Genomic DNA, 24,285 nt, shown 5'->3' with positions numbered 1-24,285 from the left:
AATATTAAACACGATAGGAGGGAATTTAACAAGACAAACGTTGAGTCAAATGGGGATCCTGTGCACTGGTGTACACCCGCCTGCTCTCTGACACACCCCTCTCTTTTTGACCGGGAAAATACTCCCTCCACTGACTGAGACAGAATGCAAGGGGCCATGTTGCTCGATGGGGCGATTCCAGGCGACCAATGGGGAAGCCCCTGGTGTGGGGCCCATGGGCCTCCAGAGAGAGAGAGGGGCAGGGTGGGGTGTTAATGGAGGGTTTACTACAGGTCAGCATAGCTTCGGCTATCTGAAGAGGAACCCAGGCAAAATGGAAGATTGATCCCAGAGTGATCAATATGAGACGACTTAAAAAAATGACACAAAAACGCAGATTGAGGATCACACACTTCTAATGTTTTATTAGAGTTCATGCAGAAGTCAAACAACACAAAGAGAAATGAGAGATGAGGCAACTCAGGAAAGTAGCAGTCATACAGCCAGTACCTTTGCTTACAATCCAGTGACATACAAAGAAACGCATTGTTCCTCTGCAAAAACAGGTCTGAGATGGCGACGTGAGCCGGCATTCAGTTACACATCACTGATGGAGAGCTCACACCGATGTTAACCAGACTGCTCCTGGGAAGACTCAAACATGAGCGCAACAACATGGAATTTTCCAAAAAAACAAAAATACAAAAAAACAAAACAAAAAAACACTTGATTTTCTATCAACTGAGATAAAACTTTTCTGTGTTACAGAACAGCTGAGACACACAAGTTTCAAACGAAGAAACAGACAAGAGGAAGGTTCCCGTCATATATGCAATGTTGATGCTTCGTCCAAAAAGTGAGAGACGTTGGTTAATTGTTAATCCATTTTTGTCGCACACTGGTCAGTCTATGAGGGTATCCTTCGTGAGATGAGGGCGTCTCTTCGCAGTTACAAATCGTTGTCGTAGCCGTTCACTGATGGGACACATTCGACCAACAAGCACCCACATAAGCAACAAACATGAGATACATTAGCCAGCAGCAATGTAGAAGAATGAACTCCATAAACAACAATCTGTCCTGACATAACTCATTTCCCATTTGTACAATAAAATTTAAAATACTGATATAAAGAATGAATAAATTATCTTTACACTTCTGCTCAAATATTTCTCAGTAATTACAGTTTACGTGTTCGTCCTCCATCCGATGTACAGTACAAGTGCTATGTAGTGATTGCGTTGCTTTTAGAACTGTCCAAAAAAAACAAAAACGTCTCATTTGTAGCGATGTGCAAACTCATTTCTGACAACAAATGTGGCTTCGAAAGGTCAGGCCGTTTACGATGTCAGCACGAGGGAATAAAAAGGAGAGCTGCGTGAACAGAACGTGCAAACAGCTTTCAAGGTGGGACGTTGAATTCTAATGTGCAGGCTGCATGAGATATGTTCAAATATACAGCCTGTTCATACTTCCATCTGTATCCCTTCAGCATCCAGAGGAAAGAACTCGTTTGGTCCTCTACAGTCGACTCCAGCACAGTAAACTCCTACCAACCGCTCACCAAGGACAGCATGGTGTGAACTCACGCAACAACAAAAATATTTTTTATCCATCTTCAGCATCAACAACATTAATTCAACAGAACTGATGGAATAAACCAGCTTTAGGTGAATAAAACTTCAGCAAAACAACCTTAGTAAATTTTCTGGGACCAACATATCAAACGAGAGAAAATCTACAACACAGAGAGGCAGATTAAGCAAAAAAAACAAAACAAAGAAAATTCGTTAGAACTGTGTACTACTACACCAAACACAGAAACTAAATTCCCTTCTTTTTTTAAATTATGTTCTGTAAATGATCATATAGCTAGTCCCTTTTCTTGAGAAAACGCAGGCCACGATTAGGTACATCCCTAATGTTAAAGCAGCTGGGAACAAGTTCCAAAACCCTTTTCAAAAATCTACATTTAATCTCTTTCATACAGCTTAAATATACACACGACGCACGTGACGTTTGTCATTTACAGATTTACAATTCAACGCAGACTGACTTGCCAAGGGACTGATACAAACACCAAAATAATATCCTTTTAGGTATGCTCAGTGTGTAGTAGTACTAGCAGTGTTACTACTTTGATAATAAAAGATAAATAATCAGGGTTGGTGGTGTAAATGCATGCGTTTGATTAAACAGAATTACTGTGGGACAGAGGGGCACCTCTTTGATGAAATGATATCAGGATTAGCTGCAACATGAAGCTCTGCAGTAAAGTGAGGGAGTCTCCTCTTCTGATCATGAGGAGGTCCTTGGTCTGCTGGCGGCGAGCATGAACAGATCCCTTTCAATGAGGATGTGGCATAGAAGTCTCTGCAGTGTGGTGACGGACCAATCAGAGCGGAGGTGGATGTGTTTCAGTGTCCGGTCAGTCTGTCCTTGAATGATGCTGCTCAGCTGGTCAGGTCTTGACTTGGGGTCGGGGGGGTTAAAGGACTACATGGCAAACAAAGCGTCCTCTGATCTTTCTGGCTTCTTGCGGCTGGGGGTTTCCTGTGCTGCACCTGGCTCACCACTAGGGGGAGACGGTAGGCTAGGGGCCATCTCAGCAGCTTTGGCTCGCTCTTCCAGAAACTTGTCAAATTCTGCAAGAGGTGCAATGTCCACGAGTTTAAGATGAAACATTGACGTAAGAATCTGTGTACACTTGAAATCAACACAGTACAATATCACAGTATACTTAACTAAAATTATCTAATCTATTTGGTTTGATAAAAAATGAACATGTACACAGATTAATTAAGATGAACAAATATGGATTTCCTTCATGAATCTTAAGTATTAGTAAAGCAAATTTCTGGACTTTTCCAAAACTTTCTAGATTTGTCAATTTTCCCAAGATTTTTCAGGCTTAAAAAAAAAACAAAACCTACTTTTTCATCACTTTTCTAGGTTTCTCAGGACCATATGAACCCCGGTTTGCCCCAAAATACACCTTAGGTATCCAATTGATTAAAGAAACTTTTGTAAAGCCAGTTTTCTGATATTTTAGTTGGCAAGCTTGCCGTCTTCACTTCCTTTGTGGCTGCATTGATAGACTTCTTTACACATTTATCATTGGGAACAGCACAAATTGATGGACAAGCATGTTTGTGGAGATCAATGCTCCAAGTGCTGAACAACTCCACAGGACTTGAGCTGCCTTACCTTCACTTGTCACACCCTCTTCACCTTCATCTCCTTTCTGTTGAAGAAGACAGTGTTTCAAAAATGAAAGTTTAGCAGCAAACCACCAAACGAGGAGCAAACCACCACAAACCACATCAATCCTTATTAAACCCACGGCAGCAGCATGAACACTCACCTGCACTATGATAGGACATGCTTACCATTACCCCTCAAGCAAAACTGTGCAATAAATAATACAAATGGCCACCGACTAAACTGAAAACTCACAAATTAAATATATGTTTCCCAACCAAAACAGATATGTTGCCACTCATGCAACAATCATATCTGTGTAAAATGAGCATGAACAGATGTGTTGCTTATAGCGCCTTTCAAAGACACGAGGCCGCTATACAAAGAGGTTGACATCAATTAACTGGCATTAACGAAATATGCAAGAATAACGCTGACTGCCAGTGGTAAATGTTAGTCCGTAAGAAATGCTGTCTTGAATAAGACTTAAGTAAAAAGTAAGTCATTCAAAACAGGTAATGAATATGTGGTATAAGTACATAAATCTATGGCAAACCCGTTTAATCGGAATTAGAAAAAGGCTCCGCTATATGATGTCATAACATTAACATCGCTACACATGGATTTAAGTATCCTTTTTTTTCCCTGTGTGTAATTATCATTATCATTACTGTTATTATTAATTTGTTTTATCATATTCTGATTACAGAAACCAGGATAAGCCCTTATCCCTTTTGAAAAAGCCCACTACCTGAGAGACTCTGAAAGTTAACAGAATAGATAAGCATGTAAACGCCTTGTCCCTGTCTCAGCCAAGAGACAAATCAGCATATCAAACATGGCGGCGGGCAGCGAGAGCATCTTACTGCTGGAGCAACGAAGATACTGAGTTTTGTCTTTCAGTCATGAAAGAATTCAATATTATTGGGGGTACAGACAGGAGAAAACACTGCGATGCTGAATTATTTCAGTCTGTGATGGACAGGTTGCAGGATGCCAGTTTCCCAACATCGTGGAGCAAGTCAGATCGTGTTAGAAATTGCTTAAGATGGATCACTACTTGGCTAAACATAAGACCAAAAACAGCGGCTCTGATCCAGCTTCTTTCAAATTTTGCAAAATCATTGCCACAGTTTGTGCTGTGAAAAATAAACATGACAGCACCTGACAAAATACGATGCAGTCATCAGAAACTGGGATACTAATATTTACCATGTATACAGGGATATCAATATCCAGGTTCCTCTGTGTGCATGTAAACACCATATCCTTGAAATGATCAAAACTGGGATATGGCTCGTGACTAGGATACTTAAGTCCAAGTAAGCGTGCAAACTGTGAGGCTCCTCCCCTTGGGTACAAAGAAAAGATTACAAAATATACATATGTATAACACAGATAAAAATTCACAAGATATTCTTATAATATCCTGCTTGTTGCTGTTGTGCTTATAAAATTAACATTTTAAGCTGGTTATTATAACAAACCCTCAATTTAAATGCCCTTCAAACTATATATTTACTGTGTAAAAAAAAAAAAAAGATCTTTAGTCAGGGCAACCCTAACGCCCTCAGTAAATCAATCCTATCATTTTGCGAATCTATGGTCAAACAAATGGTCTTGAAGGTAGGATTTATTGCAGAACTGCTGGAACGTACTTAATCGAGGTGTAACTAACGGCAAGCACGTCTGAAGGTGGCGACCAGTTGTAACCATTATACTGAGATGCAGTGATGCCAAGCTCTGATTCAGCACCAAACAACAAAGCTCACTAAGAAGGCAACAATAGATAAACGTGTCCAAAACCATTCTGAGGTGAAAAATATTGTCTCACCTGTCATCCTGCATTCACAATGTCATGCTCATTTTTACAAAGCATTGTCATGTTAATACCAGTTGGTGCCCACAACACACTGTTAGTGACTTAAACCATACGTGATTGGTCAAAGAGGTGACACAAGTATTAGAAAGGAAATGTTACTGGCTTTGAGAGCCTTTTAAAAAGAGACATGAGGATATAAAAACAGTGTGAAAGGGGAAAGATAAGGCAGAAATTAAAAAAAAAAATCATGATGATCTCACCACATCAGTACATAGCCACTCCTCTATGTCATCCATGACAGAGGACTGGCCTCCCACACCCTAGGAGGCAACATCGAGACCGCCACAGGTGGTCAAGAGGGGCGGGGGGCAGCAAAGCCACAAAAGAGAACAAAATCCAGCCCGAACACAAGAGTAAACATGATTTCAAAACGTCAGTTTTAACTCAAATCCAACTTCAAACAGAATTTTGTGAGGGAGAAAATAAAATTAAATGAAAATGAGTGTGTTGGAGTGTCATGGCACATCAGACATGATGACAGTGACAAAGCAAATGTGTAGCACATGCTGATGGGAACACTGGGGAGGAATAGAAAACACAGCGTCTGACAGTAAAAGCGGGAGAGAGCTTGATCCAGTGACAGCAAACAGAATACAGCTTATTTAACCATCCCTTTAAAACTCTTTCTCTCAAATCATTCAACTCATGTGTCGAGTGGATGGGAAACAAGCAAACAATTAGCAACAGTTGGTTCGTTCCAATCCTTCTATGTCCCATTTGACAGTTCAGTGGATTGAACTGTTTCAACGAGGCCACACACACTGCCACTGATGAAACAAAATACTGCAAGTTGTGTTACTGATGCATGAGGAGCCGAAGCCAAGAACGCTACCAGTTAACATGCATTTAAAATGAACTTGCTGGAAAATACATAAAGCAGGAAGCTGGAGATGTAGCCTGAATAGTCAACAAGAAAAGCTGGCTCCAATTCAAATGTGTTTATCTACCTTAGCAGCATCTAGCAGCAGAACAGGAGGCATGTGAGTAAACAGAGCTACATGGAAAACACACACACTGCAAATGTCCTCTGAGTGGTTATAAACAATTGTAGCCCCTGCTGGACAGAGAGGAGTGTGTTGCAGAGACTCACCACTCCTGCAGTTGGCTGTAGGACATCCAGAGTGGGAGGAAGATCACCACCAGCATGGCTGTCTTCTGCTGCTGGAGTGCTGAGACAGGAAGTGGATGTGAGATGTTATGACACAATGGTTTTGTTTAATTCATTTTTATTCATGTAAAAGACCTAATCTGGTTGTCAATCTTAAGGTAAAAAAAGGAGCCCACATCACTCTTACGTATTGGGCTGCTCTGGAAGGGCTCCGGTCCTGGTTTGGGCAAATACATCAAAATCGTCCTGGGCGGGTGGAGGCTTACAGCTGGACAGAGAGCTCAAGGTACTGCTGACACTGTCAGCACCCATGTCTGAAGAGCAAAAATATTCAGATAACTGTACGTTTGGCACACAACAAAGGAGAATTATTTCAAGTCAAATCAAATTTGAGGCATATGGACGCAACAAATCCGACAGTTGTGCGAGATTTTGTTTTAGTCCAGTCAAGTTGGTATTTGGATTTGACCCTAACATCACAAATCACACATTTACCCCGCTGTTATTAGACCTAAAAAAATAAAATCAGTTTGTCAAATAAGAATGCTGGGCTAATATCTGAGTTGCAGTATAAGAGGTGGACAGAGCATACCAAGTCCAGCCAAACGGGAGGCTAAGGTAGCCGGGGAGGAGGGTCCTCCTGCAGGCGCCGTGACTGTTGGAGGCAGGCTGGTTGGTGCTGCATTTTGCATGTTGCTAACCACTGCCGGGGAGGCGGGGCCAAGATCTATGAGGTTGTCCTCTGTTGCCTCACTCAGGACCTGTTTAAGACAGAGTGATGAGATATAGATAAGTGACAGCAGAGGGAGGCTTTTCGGGTTTGTGACTCATGAGCAGCAAAACAAATATGCTTGTGGGAGATAAAGAACAGGACAAAATGTTCAGTCTAAATAAAAGGCACAGTACACTTGTGAGAAACTTGTTGGTTAGCTTCAGGAAAGCATGAAAATGTCTGTGATTGAGCACCGTGGGAAATAATGCAACTTTTAAAGTATTTTCTTAAGGGGGTTCAAAGAAGAGTGTTATACATTAATATAATAATACTGTACTTTCGTTTAAAATCGATGTTTAGAAGAAATAGAGAAACTTCCAGTTACCATAGATGTGCCTGTTTATCATTGTTTTTTGCAGCCCCTTAAGAAGAATTACAAAAGGGAAAAAGCAGGGGCGTCTCAGGGAGCTCTAGCAAGACTACTTTGAATGTTTGAGATGATGCAAACACAATATGACTGCGATCCAAGGGACCTTCAACTTGTGTCACTATAAATCTACCTCCATTGGCTGGTGGGGGCTGCATAGTCAAAACATGCCATTTGGGGGAAAAGATACTGGAGGAGGCAGCGCTCGTATTATCTCAGCTATACTTCAATGGTTGCTGTAGGGTCAAAATATATGGCCATGTGATACTACTCATTTGGGGAGGTTGACAATATTTTCATACTTGCCTGTCTCAGCTAGCCACAGAAACAGAAAAGAACAGAAAACAAGAGACCAGTGAATACCAGTGACATGGCTACAGCCAGCACAGAAGCTCAGCTACGGCATGTCAACTACACAAGACATCAAATTAAGATGAAAGCCAACAAAGCAGTCAGAAGCTTCCAGCAGCTTCATGCTGATCATAAGATTCTTGATGGAATTTTGATTTAAGGAACATTTCCGGGATCCAGCTGAGAAAATTCACAATAAAGTGGAAACAAGAGGAAACTGACTGTAAGCAGCAGCATGTTGGACATTTTTAGACCTTTTTTGTTGATCTATTTCAAAACACTGTGCTGACATCTTAGATTAATATCAGAAATATGACTAAATCTGTACTTCAAGATATAAACACCCTTCCTTTGGAAAGTATAATCTGAACAGAGACAAATATGTCTATGTGCAGGGTTCAGGAACATAAGCTCTAGAGACCGGTAGGTTTGAGAACATTCCAGAAGACTGTGAGCTGGGAAAATTAAGTTCACCATTTACTTTACTGTCCTGTTTTTTAGGACTCAAGGGATTTATACTGTTTAAAATCTACTCTAGCTCTGATTATTTGTTTAAAATGGATTATTTTGAAAAAAAAAATTGAAATGTCTTTCAGGAAGTTATTTTTTTTCTGCAGCAGATTATTTTGTTTAGGACTAAGATGCTTAATGTGATACTGTAAAAGTATTTCAAACCAATGAGGGTTGGGTATTTTAAACAAATGACACAGGAATAAAAGAAATCAATCCATTTAGAGGACACTATTAGACATGCTTGAAATCTGTAACTGGACCATCTCATTTCTGGCTTAAACTGCACATGTAAATCCTTGAATGTACTCCACTAGAAATGGAAATACTTTGCACTGAAAATTTTTAGGTCACAATCAGTGTAAACCAATATCTTTTGCTTGTCTTTGTTGAGTTTCCATTTAATTAGGCAATGAAAACTAGTGATTGACAATTGACACATGACATTTCCTGTGAAGCCTGTTAGTAACGAAACATGCGGGTCCACATGAATGAGAGAAATGTCAAATAATAAGATACATCATGCTGTGGACAGTGGTGCTAAAGGAGAAGCTAAGATGACTAAGACATGAAATCCTGGATGTTTTTCGGTGTTTGACCACCGGAGGAGGTACCGCCTGGTGACTCACCCCATTGTTGACGCTCTGAGCTGAAGACCTTCCAGACCTAAACCTCTCATATCTAAGACAAAGACAAGACCACATGAAAAAAAAAGAAAAAAAAAAAAGTAGTTGACCACACTGAATCTGTGCAAAAATTAAAATGATATGTAGGTTTTGTACACCCATTTCCTCCTAAAGATGAGAGTGCTTCTGAATGTGTGTTTTAACCTTTCGTAGCGCAGGAAAATATTATTGAGGTCGTCGTTTACATGTAGCAATTCCTCAGTCACCGCCTCATTGGACACACAGGAGATGAGCTCCACTATTCTCTGCTGCATGGCTCTGCAAGTCCTGTTCAGCTCCTGAACACACACATACAGAGCTCTCTTGGTTTATGGTTTGCATTTTTAAACAAACAAAAAAAGTTCTATTTGTTTTTTTCAAATACTATTAAAAATAAACAAACAAAAAGAAGTGTGACTCCTTGCCTGTAGTAATTCGTAGTCCGAGGCTTCCTCCTGTCCCGGGACCATCTCAGTCAACATTTCTGACATCACCTTTGTGTTTCCACGCACGATGTCCAACTCACTACGCAGGCGGCAGATCTGGGTGACAGAGATATATTTAGCTACAAACTAGTTATCCTATTTCTATGAAAGCTGGTAAATTAACTAATGGTTATCTGCAGCAAATAATATTAATTCCCAGGGAGGGACACTTGTGAATTTGCAAGAATGTGCATTTTAAAATGGATTCCATTAAAAATGTATTTGCATTCTTGCATTACATTTGAAGAATGGACAGTGAAGGCATGTATCAATTTTTTTTCTTAAATTTTCAAAATGGAGGGTTCTTTAGGGATAAAGCAAAAGGTATAGAAACTGCAAAGCTGATACAATGTTAAAGATTAGTTGAAATACTGCAGAAACCTCACAGTGTCCACACTTTCCTAAAGGGACTGCAGGATAAGTCTGTATTTAAATGCAATTTTTCAGTTTTATTGTGTTAATGGGAGTAACACTGTACCTGTTCAGGAGTAGGATTAATGGAACCAGAGGCATGAATGTTGGGGACTTGAGGGGTGGTGTAGGCAGGAGGGACAGCGTGTGGTCCAGGTTGGGGGGCTGTGGTGAACTTATGTAGGGTTGAGTCTCCCTCTGGAGCAGAAGCTGACTGGAAACACCAGATAAAGTGATGCAATACAAACCAGAACATGGAAGGTAGTCACTCTGCTTGGTCTTCTGCTCACAACTGTGCTCCTTACTGAGGCACCCCCTACCCGCTGAGGAGTGTGTATTGGTGACAAGGTCTCCAGGTCTGACATGGGGAACTCGATGCCTTTCCTCTTGAGCTCCTCATAGATTTGGACCACACCTGTGAGATCTGGACTGCTCCTGAATGCATCAGCCCATGCCTAGTTTCCATGCAAATAATAAAAAGTGTGGATAAAAGAGAGGGCTGACACAGCACACAAGGCAAGGGATGCAATAGCAGAAGAGTGTTGTTCTCTCATTTCAGTTGCCTGTCTGCCTTGAATACATTCAGTCAGCAAACCACAGAGCTTGTGGTGTCTCAGCAATAGGAGGACTCTAAACACAAATAAACTCCAACACAGAGAGGCACACGGACAGTTGCGGACCCCACAGACACGTTATACTTCAATGTATAATGTCTGAAGTCCACGTTCCACACGTGCACAGCAATTTAGTGTTCAACTGCTGTGTTGATTGTTGTTTTAAACATGTTTGCAAACAATTTACACTGCATCGACACTCAAGCCAGTCGAAGATTAAATGACCCAGGGAGCAGCGCAGGTCCCCCCCCCCACCAAAAAAAAAACAGGCCTGATGAGCCACTGTGATCATTCTGATGAAAATTATATTTGAACAGCAAGACAGAAGCCTGCTGGCAGAAGTCCACCTGAGACAGTTTCTCTGATGACTGCCATACTGCAGAGTTTAGAGCATCTTCAGTGCAAACTGAACTGAATACTCAGTCACTAATATAGCATGTTCAGTTGCTGCCCTTGTTTAAAGATGAGACACAACAAACTGCCTGGCACCTGACTTCTAATGGCAAAGTTTACATTCTTTGAACCCTCTCGCATGTTTGACATCATGGAAGGTATAACACCGGCTTTAAGATAGACTTTAACATTACAAAAACACATGACAACGTCTAAAAAAAAACCAAAAACCTCAAAGCTGCAGTGAACTTATTTAACATAGCACGTTCCACTCAGTAACTTCAAACTGCTGAACAATTACACATTTATAACTTCCACAGTTCCATAACATTTTGCTGAAAGTCTACCCGTAATTGAGATCAAGCTAAAGACGTAGCCAGCATCTTGTATGGGTTTCATTAAACTAAATCTAGGATATGGATTCATGGATCAACATCTAATTTTAAAATAAAATACAGACAAGCAACATGGGAGTTTCACCAGCATAACCTGGTTCCCGGGACGGTTTGTGAGAAAGCTGCACAGTACAACTACAGTCTGTAGTCCAAATGGTTATACAACAATACTTGATGTGAATGAAGTGTTGTTCCCTTGAACACATATTTTCCTCAACAGTTCCCCTCTCCCTCACTGCAATGCCACTCTCCTGGGTCCAACCTGTAGTCGCATAGTTTCTCTGGTGGAAATGAGAGCAGCCTTAGTGAGCCTCGCAGGATTACCTGAGATGAGACAGGTAATTTGAGCTGCACCGGGTGAAGGCCTGGAGGCACAGTACCTTACTGAGACTACACCTGAGCACCTTCTGGACTGCTTCACACATACAGTACTGGAATAAAAACAGACCTAAAATGCCTCTCAGACTCAATCAAAACAACCATTTTCATTTCTAGACTCAGTAATGTTCATGAGAATACCCATCCTAGCACTGTGAGCACCATCAAGATACATGTAGCTATAAATCTACAACAGCTGCTTGCAATTATAATTATATCATACCTGAATCAAAGCGAGTACTTTATCTTGAACGATGGTGGGTGGGTTGTTTTTTGGAGAGATGATTTTAACAAGTACGCCATCAACAAAGTCTCTGCTAGTGACAAGAGCGTGAAAGCGATGGCCACAGTTCTTCACACAAGTCTCCAGGACCTGATGGATAAAGAGAGGAAGCGGTGTATCCTGTATCTGAATTTTGCAACTGAGTCACACTCTAGAAATTGCAGACTTTCTGTGAAAGTGCACATACATATTAAAGATTAATTACAGGCGTGAGTTGTCTGATTGTAAACTTGAGAGAAGCAAACTGCATGAACTCCATTTCTATGAGGGGAACATGTAACTATACCTTCCTTCCTTACCCACTCTAACTCACCGTCAAAGCCAACATGACTTCCCTGTAGTTCCTATTACCATTCAGCCTCTTCTTCACGGCTCTAATTGCATCCTTTGGCCTTTACACAAAGACATAAATATAGACACGAATTAAATGCATAGGGATAGCACAGTGTGCCATAAAATGGAATGTCAAAGGAGAGGAAAACACAATAACCAAGAACTAAATGGTGGCAGGCTCTTAAAATGTTTCCAAAATCTGTTTTAAAACAATATTCTGTTGCCCATGTGGCTACTCTAACTTTACGGTAATTATTCCTTCTGATCACTAGGTGAACTAAGACAAACTTGAAAACTGTGAGCCTATCCATTGAATATCATTTTGGGGGCAATACTGGAAACTGCAAGACTTGGTCATATGTCAGTTATCCTTGATTTTGACTCTGCCTGCACGCACACAGTGAAAGTTCTACTGTGGGGTAGTAATTATTAACTTTTGAGTTATTTGACTACCTCCACTAAAGGAAACATGTAGACTTCAGTGGACAATTTCTATAGATGATGATAAACAGAGTTACGTTGTAGACTTGACCCACTTAAGAGTTTACAACCCACTGATCAAACAAGACATGGACTTCACACAATGGTGTTGACCTACAGTACAAGGTTAATGGAGCACTGAGATAAGCAACTGGGCCTTGAATAAATCCAATTTATACAGCCGGGGCTTGGCTTCTCTCAGCACGTCACGGACTAAAAGGAAATGATTATCGGTGCAACATACAACAGTCACGTTGCGTCATGTTAATAGTAAAGGGACAAGGAAACCAGTGCATATGTGAGTTGATCAATAACATATAGATGAGCATATTGACTGTCTCCGTGCACTCACCCGTCCTCTGTTTCATTGATGATGTCACATATTTCCATGTTGAGTGTCCAGTCTTCACTCTGCAGAGAGCCATCAGTGGCTCTCTCTGGAAAACACACATGTAACTATGAAGACATCTCTGTCAAACGCGAGTTAATATCAAGACGGTGACTGGTGGCTAGCGAGCATTAACTGTTTGCTAATATAGCTAATGCTGGCATTCTATAGGCTTGGTGTACCGTTACATTCATTCGCCAATGTTGTTTGCATTGAACGAGGTACTTCTACTAACAGAAAATAAAACAATTTAGTGTTCTAAAGGTGATGCTGGCACACTGACAGCAGATGTTACCGTAACTAGTGGTAAGCTAGGCGGCTAACGGTGGTTTTCCAGCTGTAAAGAACTCTTCCAGGGACATTAGCCTGCTAAAGGTTGCTAGCCCGTAAATTAGTCACGCGCGGATTAGATACGTTATCGGGACAAAAACACATATCTGCACAAACTGTCGTCTCTGAAATTTTGAGTTACATACCAATGCAATGCCCCACTGGGGTACTATAAGGATTCCCTAAAAGGAACTCCATCTTGGTCGACAACAAACAAGTCAGTCCATGGAATAGAGATGATGATGATGATACATGAGGAAACATCCAGTATGTCCCGCCCCCAGCACCCAGTCATTGGCTAAGATATCCTGACCTTTGATGTGATTGGACAACAGTGACACCTTTCTTGGGAGTTGGGCGATTGTAAATAAAGGGCTGCAAAGGTTACACCAATACAACTGAAATTGATGTTTGTTCATTCAAACATTCAGCGACGGAAAATAATAAAACCCTTTGTACAATGGTTTTAATGTTCCAGTTTTAATTCATGATGAATTTGTGACTAGCTTGCTCTCAGCTTGTACGGAAATGAAATAGTTAAACATGTCATATAATGTAAAGAATTTAATTCAAATCAACTGTAGAAGTTAAAAAACAGTGACCTTTGTAAATCAAAATGACCACTTTAATTTTAGCTGGAAGTTGCACTTACAGATTACCAAAAAAAAAAAGGTTGTCCCTGTACAGCATTTAATAGTTAGCATATAACCACCAAAAATGCCAAAATAAATTCAACAGGAAAAGTTTCAGAATGTGGTTTGTAATACTATATTTTACCATCAAATGCTACCCAATATTTTTCTTAACTGTAAACATACAGAACAGTTTGCATGGATAGTGTGAACGTTGGGGTCGCATATTCACATGCCATATTTAGCAGACAAAGAAAGCAGACATTGCATTAACACACCAGCAACAATTAGACAACGTTAGTCACCATTCTCTCGAAACCATGCGCAGTGTCCAAAATGTCACGGGTGACTGAGAACTGACTGGAAACTCAGTGAGCGTTATCACACTTGGCAGCTGCACATATAAACACTGCAAAGGAGACAGCCAGAGTGTTTCATGGGGGTGAGATGACTCCATAATAGATCACAGACTAAGCAGCTGTCATCACTAAACAGAACAAACAGGATGTGTTGTGTTTATCTGCATGGATAGAGAGGCACTGCTTTTATGGTGCTTGGTGGCAGATTTGCAGTTTTCTCTCTTTGTTTGACATTTGATCCTCTCAGTCCTGCATAAGTTTGCGTTTTACAGTTGAACTCTCAGATGAGAGGTGAACAAATAGAGCCCCGGCAGCGGTTCGTGCCCTCAGCTCATACATGTCGTAGTCATGAGCCCATTCCACATTTCCCCAGCGTTGAATCTGTAAAAGAGAAAGAAAATAAACTCATAGAAAAAAAAAAAGAAGTCCTCATAAAAATCCAGAGAGGGTACAGAATTTAATTTATTGTTTAAATGTATCACATATATTCAATTAATGCTACTAATGGCATAAAGATAGGACCACGACTAAAGAGCAAAGTCAGTCTCCACACTGCATTTGAACATTGGGTGCAACTAGGTTATATTTCTTGGGAAACACTATGAAAATAGAGGTTTTTTTCCAAAATGAAGAAAGCTAATGTTTTTTGAGTGATTGATAATTGCAGAGTGGCAGAGAGAAACATGTAGAGCCATCTCACAAGAGATATACTGGTGGTAATGAAGTTACAGGAAACAAGTGTCAGAATAAAGAGAGTGCCAATCAACTCATTCATGTGTGGTTATAGAGAAAAAAGAAAACATGTCATGGATATTTAAATGGAAGAAGGTGGAAAAAAAAAAACATAAACAACATTCTGCTTCTTTCCTACCTGGTATTCCTCCTCCAGTCTGGACAGCAGCACAGCCTGCTCAACACTGAGATGCCTATCAATCATGCCTAATGACAGCACGACAGACTTAAGCTGGGTGATTACATATTCAAGCCCTGCACAGGAGAACCCATTCTGTTAGTTTACCCATCCTACAAAAATAACACACCATAGTATTTATTCATCACAAGCTAGTCCCTGTTGTTGTTTGTTTTGATATATAAACTGAAATTTATTTTTGCACCAATCCATATTTTCTTTTTAAAATTCCAATCTTATTCCACAGTCGTTTTTCATTTCCAGTCTAATTCCAATAACCATCTGCCAATAGATTCTAAAACCAGAGCTGCCTTTTTCTGCCTTGTATCATTAACATTGTTTGTAATGACTTTATTTCTAAAGTTACATCATAATAGTAATAAACCATACAGCAATACTTTCTGTTCATGAGATAAAAAAACTATATGCACAAACCCATTAATTAAACATCAGTGTATTCCAAAAAAAAAAGTATTTTAACTGGATCAGTGATGTGTTTCATGTAACGATTACATGATCAAGCAAAACGAAGGCACGGAGTCTGGATCGACACCACTGTTCTGATTCCTAATCTAAACTTTAACTCATCCGATGTCTGTGACACCCGATTCCAATATTCCTATGATAAATCATCGCTAATCCAAACTACATAATAAAGAGTGGCATTAAAAATACACATAACATTTGTTGTCATCATGAATGACAACAATATAAACCTGCCACCAAAACTTAGTATAAGAGATGCTGTCCTGTACACGATATTCCAATCAAGGCCTGTATCACTTGTTGACCGTGCTCATTTACCTGTCAGCGACCAGAAGTTGTAGGACTTCAGGTGCTGTCGGAACGTCTCTTTGGTTTCCTCTGGGATCTCAGGACCCATAATACTGGATGAGGAACCAATAGCGACATTATATCTGCAATTCAGATGTGGGAGACAAGTATCAGAAAAACTTGCTTCAATATGTTCATGAACATATTGCCTGTGTAATGTAATTATGTCCACAGTAAATGCAGATGTTACCTGTTTTCAATCCAGTGCAGCACAGGGTCCCACTCATTGTTCTGCAACTCCACCAAACCATAGGGCTCATCTACTCTGTAACTAAACAAAACACCATCAACATTTCAACAAATTGAAGTGCACAACTTTTTCTACTGTCTAATTTCTATTGTCACAATGTGGACTCTGCAACAATATAGGCAAGGAAAACTTTATAAACATATATTTTTATCTGTTCGACGTTGTCATGAAGCTGGTGTTGTTATATCTTTCGAAAAATGATTTTTAATTGAAATCATGACATTTCATTCATCCTTTGAAGACTGACAGGAGACGTTCGCCATCAATAACTGCAAAGATGTGTAAACAATGTTTTACTTCTAGTGGTAAATGTATGTAATGTTATTCCATTAATCAAGGAGTTCACACCCTCACCATTGTCGATCAGACAGGCAGGCAGTAGGATTTTGCAAAAAAAAATGCAGATATTTATATCACTCAGTGGAGTGGTGTACATAGCATGGGGAGGAAGTATAAGGCAGATCTATTTGATAATAGTGAAAAATCTGGAGAAACAACACTGGCTACACATGGCTGTCAAATGAATATATAATGTTTTGTAAATGCTTGAAACTTATAGTTTTAAGGGATTCTAAGGGTTCTATGGGATTGGCATGTATAATCCTAATGTTTATTAACAAAATAAAAGTCAGTAAATAATTAAGTAACATACCAGACAGTGTCTGTCTCCAGAAACTTCAGAGCAGCATTAATCATTTGGTCCTTGTTGCGCTGAGTGGGATTGTCCAAAGCTGTGTTGCACAGCGTAGTCTGCAGGAAGACTCTGTCTGTCACGTCCATTTTTAAAATTATTTACCTTTGGCATAAAGCTACATATCAAATATGGATAAAAGCTGCTAGCATAACTAAAATTCCAAACAACAACTTCTTCAAAATGATCCCCTTGCTTTTGTGTCACAAATACAAAAACCCCTGAATCTGCTCGGTAACTGGCATACGATAATTAAGAAAAATGTATTTTGAGGTGAATGGGAGAAACAGAAATGTTATTTAAAGTTTGTCTGTTGTTGAAAAGATAATAAATCTAGACACAGTTTCAGACATCTCTCAGGAACTCATCAAAATGTATAGAAACCCTACATGCTGGCCAATCAGGAGGTGACAGGGGTTGCCTCAGTAATTAATAGCACGTGAGATGCTGAGCTAAGTTAATAAAGTACATTAAAACATTTCAAACTATATTCAGTGCCAAGGTACAAGTCATACCAGATGCATGGTATAAAACTTGAGTGTGTCTCTCTGAGCATCCCATTCAGTTGCAACAGCGATGGCGAGGGCTTCATTTGGGACCTTCAACAGCTTCCCTCCTGGTGTTTTCAGTTTCCTTTGGTCGAGGTTTATTTCATACTCACCCCCTACGAAAGCATATTAAATAGAAATACCTATTCAAACAATTGTTCCTATATTAAAAAAATAAAACTATGACAAAATAATTACATCTATTGCGAACCCCCCCCCCCCCAAAAAAAAAATTATGAAAACACATCACATTAATATAAATAGTGACCCTCACCTTCTCCTTGGGATACGCTGACATCTTGATAAAATTTCTTTCTTTCTGGAAATAACATAAAAGTAGGTTGAATGTTGTCTATAAAAGTCCTCTAGCAGCAGATTGAAAACACTGGACAGTTTTCTTACCTGAAGCTGCTGTTGTTGAATATTTCAAATAATTTTGCAAGCACCGACTGCCTGGATAAACTTTACAGAGTGAAAGGGCATTTCCAATCCGACTCTGAAATCTAACAAGGCTTCTAAACATAATGACACTTCTTCAAAGATGTGGCGTATAGAGGGAAAGCTAGCCGAGAAGACACGACCGATCCTAGTTGCAGCTTGACTTAATTTAACGCATCATTTTTCCATCAGTGGCTATTTTCCAGGCTGGCACTGATCATTATTTGTACAGCATCGTTTAGCTGCATTCAGTCGACGTGTCCATTACTTACAACTACACGTTTATTCTATGTTAGCTGTAAAACAGCTCCTGTGCGTTCAAAAACACGCGTGTGACCTTCTGCGTTTGACAGAAAGCTCAATAGTTGGGACTTGTAGTTTCGAAAAGACCTTACGTACCCAAACACAAAACGAAAAAACTACGCAAAAATCCCATGGTACTTTCTACCAGTTGAACCAATCAGTATTGAAGTTCTTTCCCAGGTGAACTCCTTTGGCCAATGAGAGTGGAAGATGCTGCCGACAGAACGTCGCGTCATAGTCCAGTTACTTTTCTAGGAGCTGGGTACCTGGTAAACTGAACTGTGTAGGAATCAAGAGGAATTTGAATGCCGGAGGACCTCTTTAGTCCTCCTTTGCCTCTTCGCGGACCCCGGCAGAGTCCATCGCGCAGACGGCCATTGAGCAGGGTCGGTGTCCAACCAGTCAAGCGGGAGTCATGCCTGTCCCCGCTGGATACCTCAGCAACTCCCACTGCGCGGCCTTCGCATCCTCGGTATCGCTTATCCCGCCGCCGCCGATCAACACTCAGCAGCCCGGTGTTGTTACCTCGCTGCTATATAGCGGGTCCAAGTTCAGAGGCCACCAGAAGAGCAAAGGGAACTCTTACGATGTGGAAGTTGTTTTACAGGTGGGACTTTGAATTTAACAGTTTAGGCGAGCTGTCAGGGTTCATTTGATCTGTCAAATGGGCGGTGCGATGATTGACAGCTACAAAATCAATGAGCTCAGGCCTGTCGTGGACTAACTAGCAAAGCTAGCTGTGATGTAGCAGCGCCTGCTGTTGTAAGGCTACGCCAACAAGTCTTTTCAACTATGAAGAGACATTCCAGTCAAAGTTACTATCAAAATTCTGATGTAATTAATGCAGTCATGTTTTTTTAGTTTTTTTTTAGCTTGTGTAGGTGTATAAATTCCTTTACAAATATCATTGTGTCTGCATAACAACATATTACACTGACGCTACTTGATATTGGCATGAACTTGTTAGTACTCAGGTTGTTTTGTTTGTTTTTTAAAGCATGTCACAATGGAGGATTCTTACTTGTGTGGCTACTTGAAAATAAAAGGACTGACTGAGGTAAGAAGACAATTAACCACAAATGTGCATTCATATTGTTTAGGATTTGTGTCCATTTACAGCTCTTGGTTTTTGAGTCCCTTTTTATATACAGGCAACTTTTTAGATAATATTTGTGAGCTGGTGCATCCGTTTGACTGTATGTGTCATGTAGAAAGCTACATACAGGTGACATATGAATAGAAAACCCAGAATAGATGTAGTTAGAAATGTCATACCTCCATTTGAAAATGATTTATGTGTTGATCTAATTTCAATTGTATGTATAGACGAAACATTAAGATGATGGATTGCAATCAGTCATCAATCCCAATAATATATGTGACACAAAAACAGTTAAGAGTAATTAATTTTTTGACAGTTATTTCCAACCTTCTCTAGCATGTAGGTGCTTTCTGTTCCATGTTTTCTTTAAGAATGAAATTGGGCCACCAATTCAAAGTAAATGCCAGACCGAGAATTGGGCTGTGTTACATTCTTTCACATAAAAAAAAGCACTGTTGTGTGTCTGATTGGCTGCAGCAGAGCTAACAAAACCAACCTTAACACTTCTCTTGCTATCATTCTTGCTCTCGCAGGAATACCCGACTCTAACCACTTTCTTCGCTGGAGAGATAATCAGCAGAAAACGTCCATTTCTCACTCGTAAATGGGATGCAGATGAGGATGTGGATCGGAAACACTGGGTAAGGCGAATGCTTTACTTATAATCTGCGCAAGTGCGTCACCAGTAGCTGTTTGATTGTGAAATTACCTTTTTGCTATTTGTTTCTAGGGTAAGTTCCAGGCCTTCTACCAGTATGCAAAGACGTTCAACTCAGATGATTTTGACTATGAAGATCTAAAGAACTCGGACTATATTTTCATGAGGTGGAAGGTAAGTATTGAGCTTTTATGCTGTGTTATACTTGGATTGTCACCTTTCAACTGAAGCTCATTTCTTGCCCTGTGTGCACCATCAGGAGCAGTTCCTGGTCCCTGACCACACTATCAAAGACATCAGCGGCGCTTCCTTTGCTGGGTTCTACTACATATGCTTCCAGAAATCCACAGCAACAATTGAAGGCTACTACTACCACAGGAGCTCTGAATGGTAACACACCACAACAGAATTATGCTGGCTCAGCATCAGTTGACTGGTGCAATTTTGAGCTATCTGCTTTTTTTTCTAAGGTGTTTTAATTTATGATATAATCATACACTCATGTTATATGATATTTAGTTTGCAGTGGGTCGACGTAGTCCTTGATTAGATGCATGCATTATTTCTTGAGGGTACATTGGGACTCATATAGTCTAGTAAACAGGCTAAACAGTTCAATTGTCACCAGTTGTGCTGGCACACACACACACACACACACACACACACACACACACACACACACACACACACACACAGGTGTCCAAACCTTGATGGTGCTTTCTTTCCAGTAGTGTCCCTGATCTGCTATCCAGCTCAGATAAGAGCAGGTGTTGCCAAACTTTTTTTTTTTGGAAGTCTTGAAGCGCCTCTACCTTCACAGCATTTGCTAGCACCACCAGTAGCGCTGCTAAAATCGGTGCCAACGTTGTTGCAATACATACTGTAGAGCCCCAGAGGGACTCTTGTCTTCACTTGTTGTTTTGCATACTCAGACCCTTTCTGCTGCTCCTTGTAGGTGTGGGGTTTACATCATTTCAACCATTTGTTCACGGTTTGGGTGCTAAGGGCCTTTTTTCAAAGTAGGACAATGTGGTCAAAGGCCAATAACTTACTGAGTCCACATCCCCTGAAAACCCATCTGCAGGCCTTCTCTGTACTTGAGGCATGTAGAGTACATGGATCAGGGTCAATTAGAGGAAGAAAAGGAGCAGGTCTGTGGTTGGGGAAAAAACATAAAATGCTGGTTTATTTTTGTTGGAAAATTTTGATAGCATACTCTGTTTTTTGGGCGAACCCCCCAGAAGTACCTGTTTGCCCCCCTGATGGTTCCCTGTTGGGTAATCATGGTTCTGGACAAGCCGGGGCTGAGTAACATAAAATACTCCAGAACATACATGTGGCACATCATTGCAGGCAGCACAGACAGCTGGAGTTGAAGGATTTAAGAAAAACCAAAAAAAACAAAACAAAAAAAAGCCAGCTTGGCTCCACATCATATGATGAGTCCCATTAAAAACCCATTTTTGAGTGTGTGTAGGGAGCAGGTTGTGATCTTCTTGACTGCATGTCGTTGCATCAAATGTCCCTTTTGAATAAGTTGACTTTATGTAAGATTAAAGTGTTCAGGAGTTCAAAATTTCATGGTCTTTATATTGTAATGTCAATTGTGCCGTTGCATCTCAGGTACCAGTCTCTAAACCTCACCCATGTTCCCGAGCACAGCGCAGCCATCTACGAGTTCCGGTGACCCCGGCTGGCATCATGCATCTTCTTGTTTGTGATTGACAACAGACTTAAGGCAAAGCAGAGGTCTGCGGATGCTACTGAACTGGAAAAGTGTCAACTCTTCTGTGTTGTCAAGGATGAACAGCTTGTTGATCGATGGATACCACAGGACACATGAATGTATGTATGGATGAGAGAGGACGGAAAGAAAAGAAGAGGAATACAGTTCTGCTCCCTGGCTGGAGATTGTAAAGTAGAACCTGCATCACAGTTGGGCTCTTAAAGTGTTTCTTGATTTGTTTTAAGGTCTGGCTTTAAAAAAAAAAAAAAAAAAGAAAAGAAAAGAAAAAAGCTTGGCACAGTTTTTGTTTTTTAGAAACAAGCTTTCAACAAGCTGATGCAGAATGCTAAACAAATAACAGGACTACTGTTGGACAAGGATTCTTGAGGAGTCTGCTCTTACGAACACGAAAGAAAGTGAATCACCTAGTTTGAAGCATTCAGAGTCAGGAAGCAGCTTTGGGTTTATGTTTAGGGCTCCTCAGGTTTTAGAATTGGAGCTTTTATCAGCCCAGAAACTAGAAAGACAGTATTTCTCTGCCAGCCTGCTCCGAGGATATTTGGTCTTTAAAAGATGGACGCGAAGTTGCACTTTCAAAGCTGCAATGGTGGTGGGAAACAAACCGAGCTGCCCCTCCCCCCATGTTCATCTAATCGCTTGGGAGATTTTTGTCACACGTGGTTGCTGTGGATCTTCTATTGAGTTACATTTGCACAAACATGGACTTACATGTTACAAATGCTTGTTGTCAGGATTTGATACTCACATGCCCCCCGTACACAAGCTCCAAGGTGGCAGGCCAAGCTATATGTGAAAGAGAGAGAGAGAGAAAAAAAAAAAGCTTTTTAACAAGTCATGAGACTGTTTGGAGCCAAAACAATCACATAAGAGTATTCAAAAAGAGTATTTTTTACCCAGATGTGCACTCTGTGTTAAACAAAGAGCTTTTTACTCCTTATGTGTCCTTACATGGTCCTCATGTGTTCACCCCCCCCCACCCCGTCCCCACCCTTACATTTCTGTCTTCTTGACTATGCAACACTTTCAACACAGCACTCTCCAAACATCCATATTCAGAGACAGAATTTTATTCTATCCTTAAAAGTATATATGAATCTATCTTCGTTAAAGGAAATATTTTTGTTATGAAATTACTCTTCCCTAATCATGTTCCATTTTCATGTGATTGTGCCATTTTTTTTTCAAAGCTTCAAAGTTGTATTATAACAGAAGTCTTTGTTTGAGAATAAGCTTGAATTTGATTGTCAGTGTGACTGTAAAGAATGAATAATGGATTTTAAAAGAGAAGTCATATCAACACACCCTCAGACCTTCACTGTGTCTCACTTTTCTGACTTATTAATTGGAATGTTTTGAAATCACACATCATTTCAACAGGACATACGTGTGTAGTATTGGTTACGCAGGAGTTTTACCCTCCGTTGCCATCTAGTGTGTGAAAATGAGTCCTACATTCTTGGCGTTTTAGCATGGTGAGAAAACAAAACAGGGTACCAGCACAACAGGAGGCTCAGTATTTGATTTATTAATTCAATTATACAGTGTGGTATTACTGATACTCTTCCAAACATGTAGAAATGCACATGTAGGGCTAATTCATTCAAACTGTGCTCCACCAGACTTGAGGGCAAGATGCTGAAAACTCATACAGATTAAATTTAGATTTATATCTAAACATTCAAAACACTTCAGTAGGTGCAATATGATGCCTAAACCTGCATAAAATATGGAAATGTGATACTACTTGTCTAAGTATTTCGATTGTAAAGGAAATTAGTTTCATTGCAAGAAAATTATTATATTAGATCAATTCCATAAATGTAATAGTGATATTGAATATTGTATAAAACATGGATGTGCACAATTATGCTTGATGAGAAATTATTTTGTTAGAATCTAAATAATTAAAAACCCAAATCAGAAAAAAAATTGCTGCAGGTAGTGTTTAATTGTAATGTAAACTGGAAACAAGGAGCATTCTAAATGGTCTTTGACCTGCGTTACAATGAGAATGATAAGACATCAGCACATGATAGGGTGCAGTTTAATATCATTAACTTCCTTATTTTCAGAACTTATTTTATTGGGGGAAGTGGGGCCAGTGATGAATTTCCTGCTTTCTGATGATGTCATTCCTTCCAACAACACGTGGCAGATGTCCTGTTCTTCCTTCAAACAAGATTTAAGATGTGCTGCTGTTGGGGAGAGGTTTACAAAACAGGCGAGAAGTTCCATCCATCCATTCCTTTTCTTTAGATCTCATATGTGAAGGGTTGCGGGGGCGCTGGAGCCTATCCCACCTGACATTGGGCAAGGGGAGGGGTACTCCCTAGAAGGGTCACCAGTCCATCGCAAGGCCATCAGGAGCAATTAGGGGCTCCCTAACGTCCTCAAGAATACTTCAAAATGGTCACCGAGGGAAGGGTGAGGATCGAACCAGCAACCCTTTGGTTGCTAGACAGCCACGCTACATCTGAGCCATGCCGCC

The 24,285-nt window shown here is 40.3% G+C and overlaps 3 protein-coding genes across 5 annotated transcripts; 1 reads left to right on the top strand and 2 right to left on the bottom strand.

Moving 5' to 3' along the window:
* Positions 1-383: 383 nt before the first annotated feature.
* On the bottom strand, positions 384-13,604 carry tom1l2b (target of myb1 like 2 membrane trafficking protein b). Of its 3 annotated transcripts, none has more exons than XM_086195981.1 (15): positions 13,472-13,604; positions 12,960-13,044; positions 12,108-12,186; positions 11,735-11,884; positions 10,037-10,186; positions 9,799-9,945; positions 9,261-9,377; positions 9,001-9,134; positions 8,800-8,851; positions 6,763-6,931; positions 6,358-6,484; positions 6,153-6,231; positions 5,263-5,322; positions 3,187-3,223; positions 384-2,624 (listed from the first exon to the last, which is right to left on the bottom strand). In XM_086195981.1, the coding sequence occupies exons 1-15, from the start codon at positions 13,587-13,589 to the stop codon at positions 2,476-2,478; spliced, it is 1,653 nt and encodes a 550-aa protein (XP_086052107.1). In that variant the 5' UTR covers positions 13,590-13,604; the 3' UTR covers positions 384-2,475. The 3 variants fall into 3 exon arrangements, with proteins under 3 accessions (XP_086052107.1, XP_086052108.1, XP_086052109.1); XM_086195982.1 differs by having other exon boundaries at positions 10,052-10,186; XM_086195983.1 differs by lacking the exon at positions 5,263-5,322.
* A 185-nt stretch (positions 13,605-13,789) lies between these two features.
* On the bottom strand, positions 13,790-18,859 carry atpaf2 (ATP synthase mitochondrial F1 complex assembly factor 2). Its single transcript, XM_086195986.1, has 8 exons — positions 17,952-18,859; positions 17,824-17,868; positions 17,517-17,665; positions 16,963-17,060; positions 16,251-16,331; positions 16,031-16,143; positions 15,188-15,303; positions 13,790-14,697 (listed from the first exon to the last, which is right to left on the bottom strand). Exons 1-8 carry the CDS (start codon positions 18,070-18,072, stop codon positions 14,560-14,562), a joined length of 861 nt encoding a protein of 286 aa, XP_086052112.1. The 5' UTR covers positions 18,073-18,859; the 3' UTR covers positions 13,790-14,559.
* On the top strand, positions 18,498-23,540 carry LOC147239387 (glucose-induced degradation protein 4 homolog). Its single transcript, XM_086195987.1, has 6 exons — positions 18,498-18,897; positions 19,288-19,347; positions 19,926-20,033; positions 20,123-20,224; positions 20,310-20,440; positions 21,674-23,540. The coding sequence occupies exons 1-6, from the start codon at positions 18,706-18,708 to the stop codon at positions 21,735-21,737; spliced, it is 657 nt and encodes a 218-aa protein (XP_086052113.1). The 5' UTR covers positions 18,498-18,705; the 3' UTR covers positions 21,738-23,540.
* Positions 23,541-24,285: the final 745 nt, after the last annotated feature.

Source organism: Aulostomus chinensis, chromosome 23 (assembly GCF_037954235.1).
Source record: "Aulostomus chinensis isolate RoL2024-O1b breed Wild chromosome 23, RoL_Achi_v1.0, whole genome shotgun sequence".
Taxonomy (NCBI): Eukaryota; Metazoa; Chordata; class Actinopteri; order Syngnathiformes; family Aulostomidae; genus Aulostomus; species Aulostomus chinensis.
Note: the sequence above shows the minus strand (reverse complement) of the source record. Positions and strands in the feature narration are given on the sequence as shown.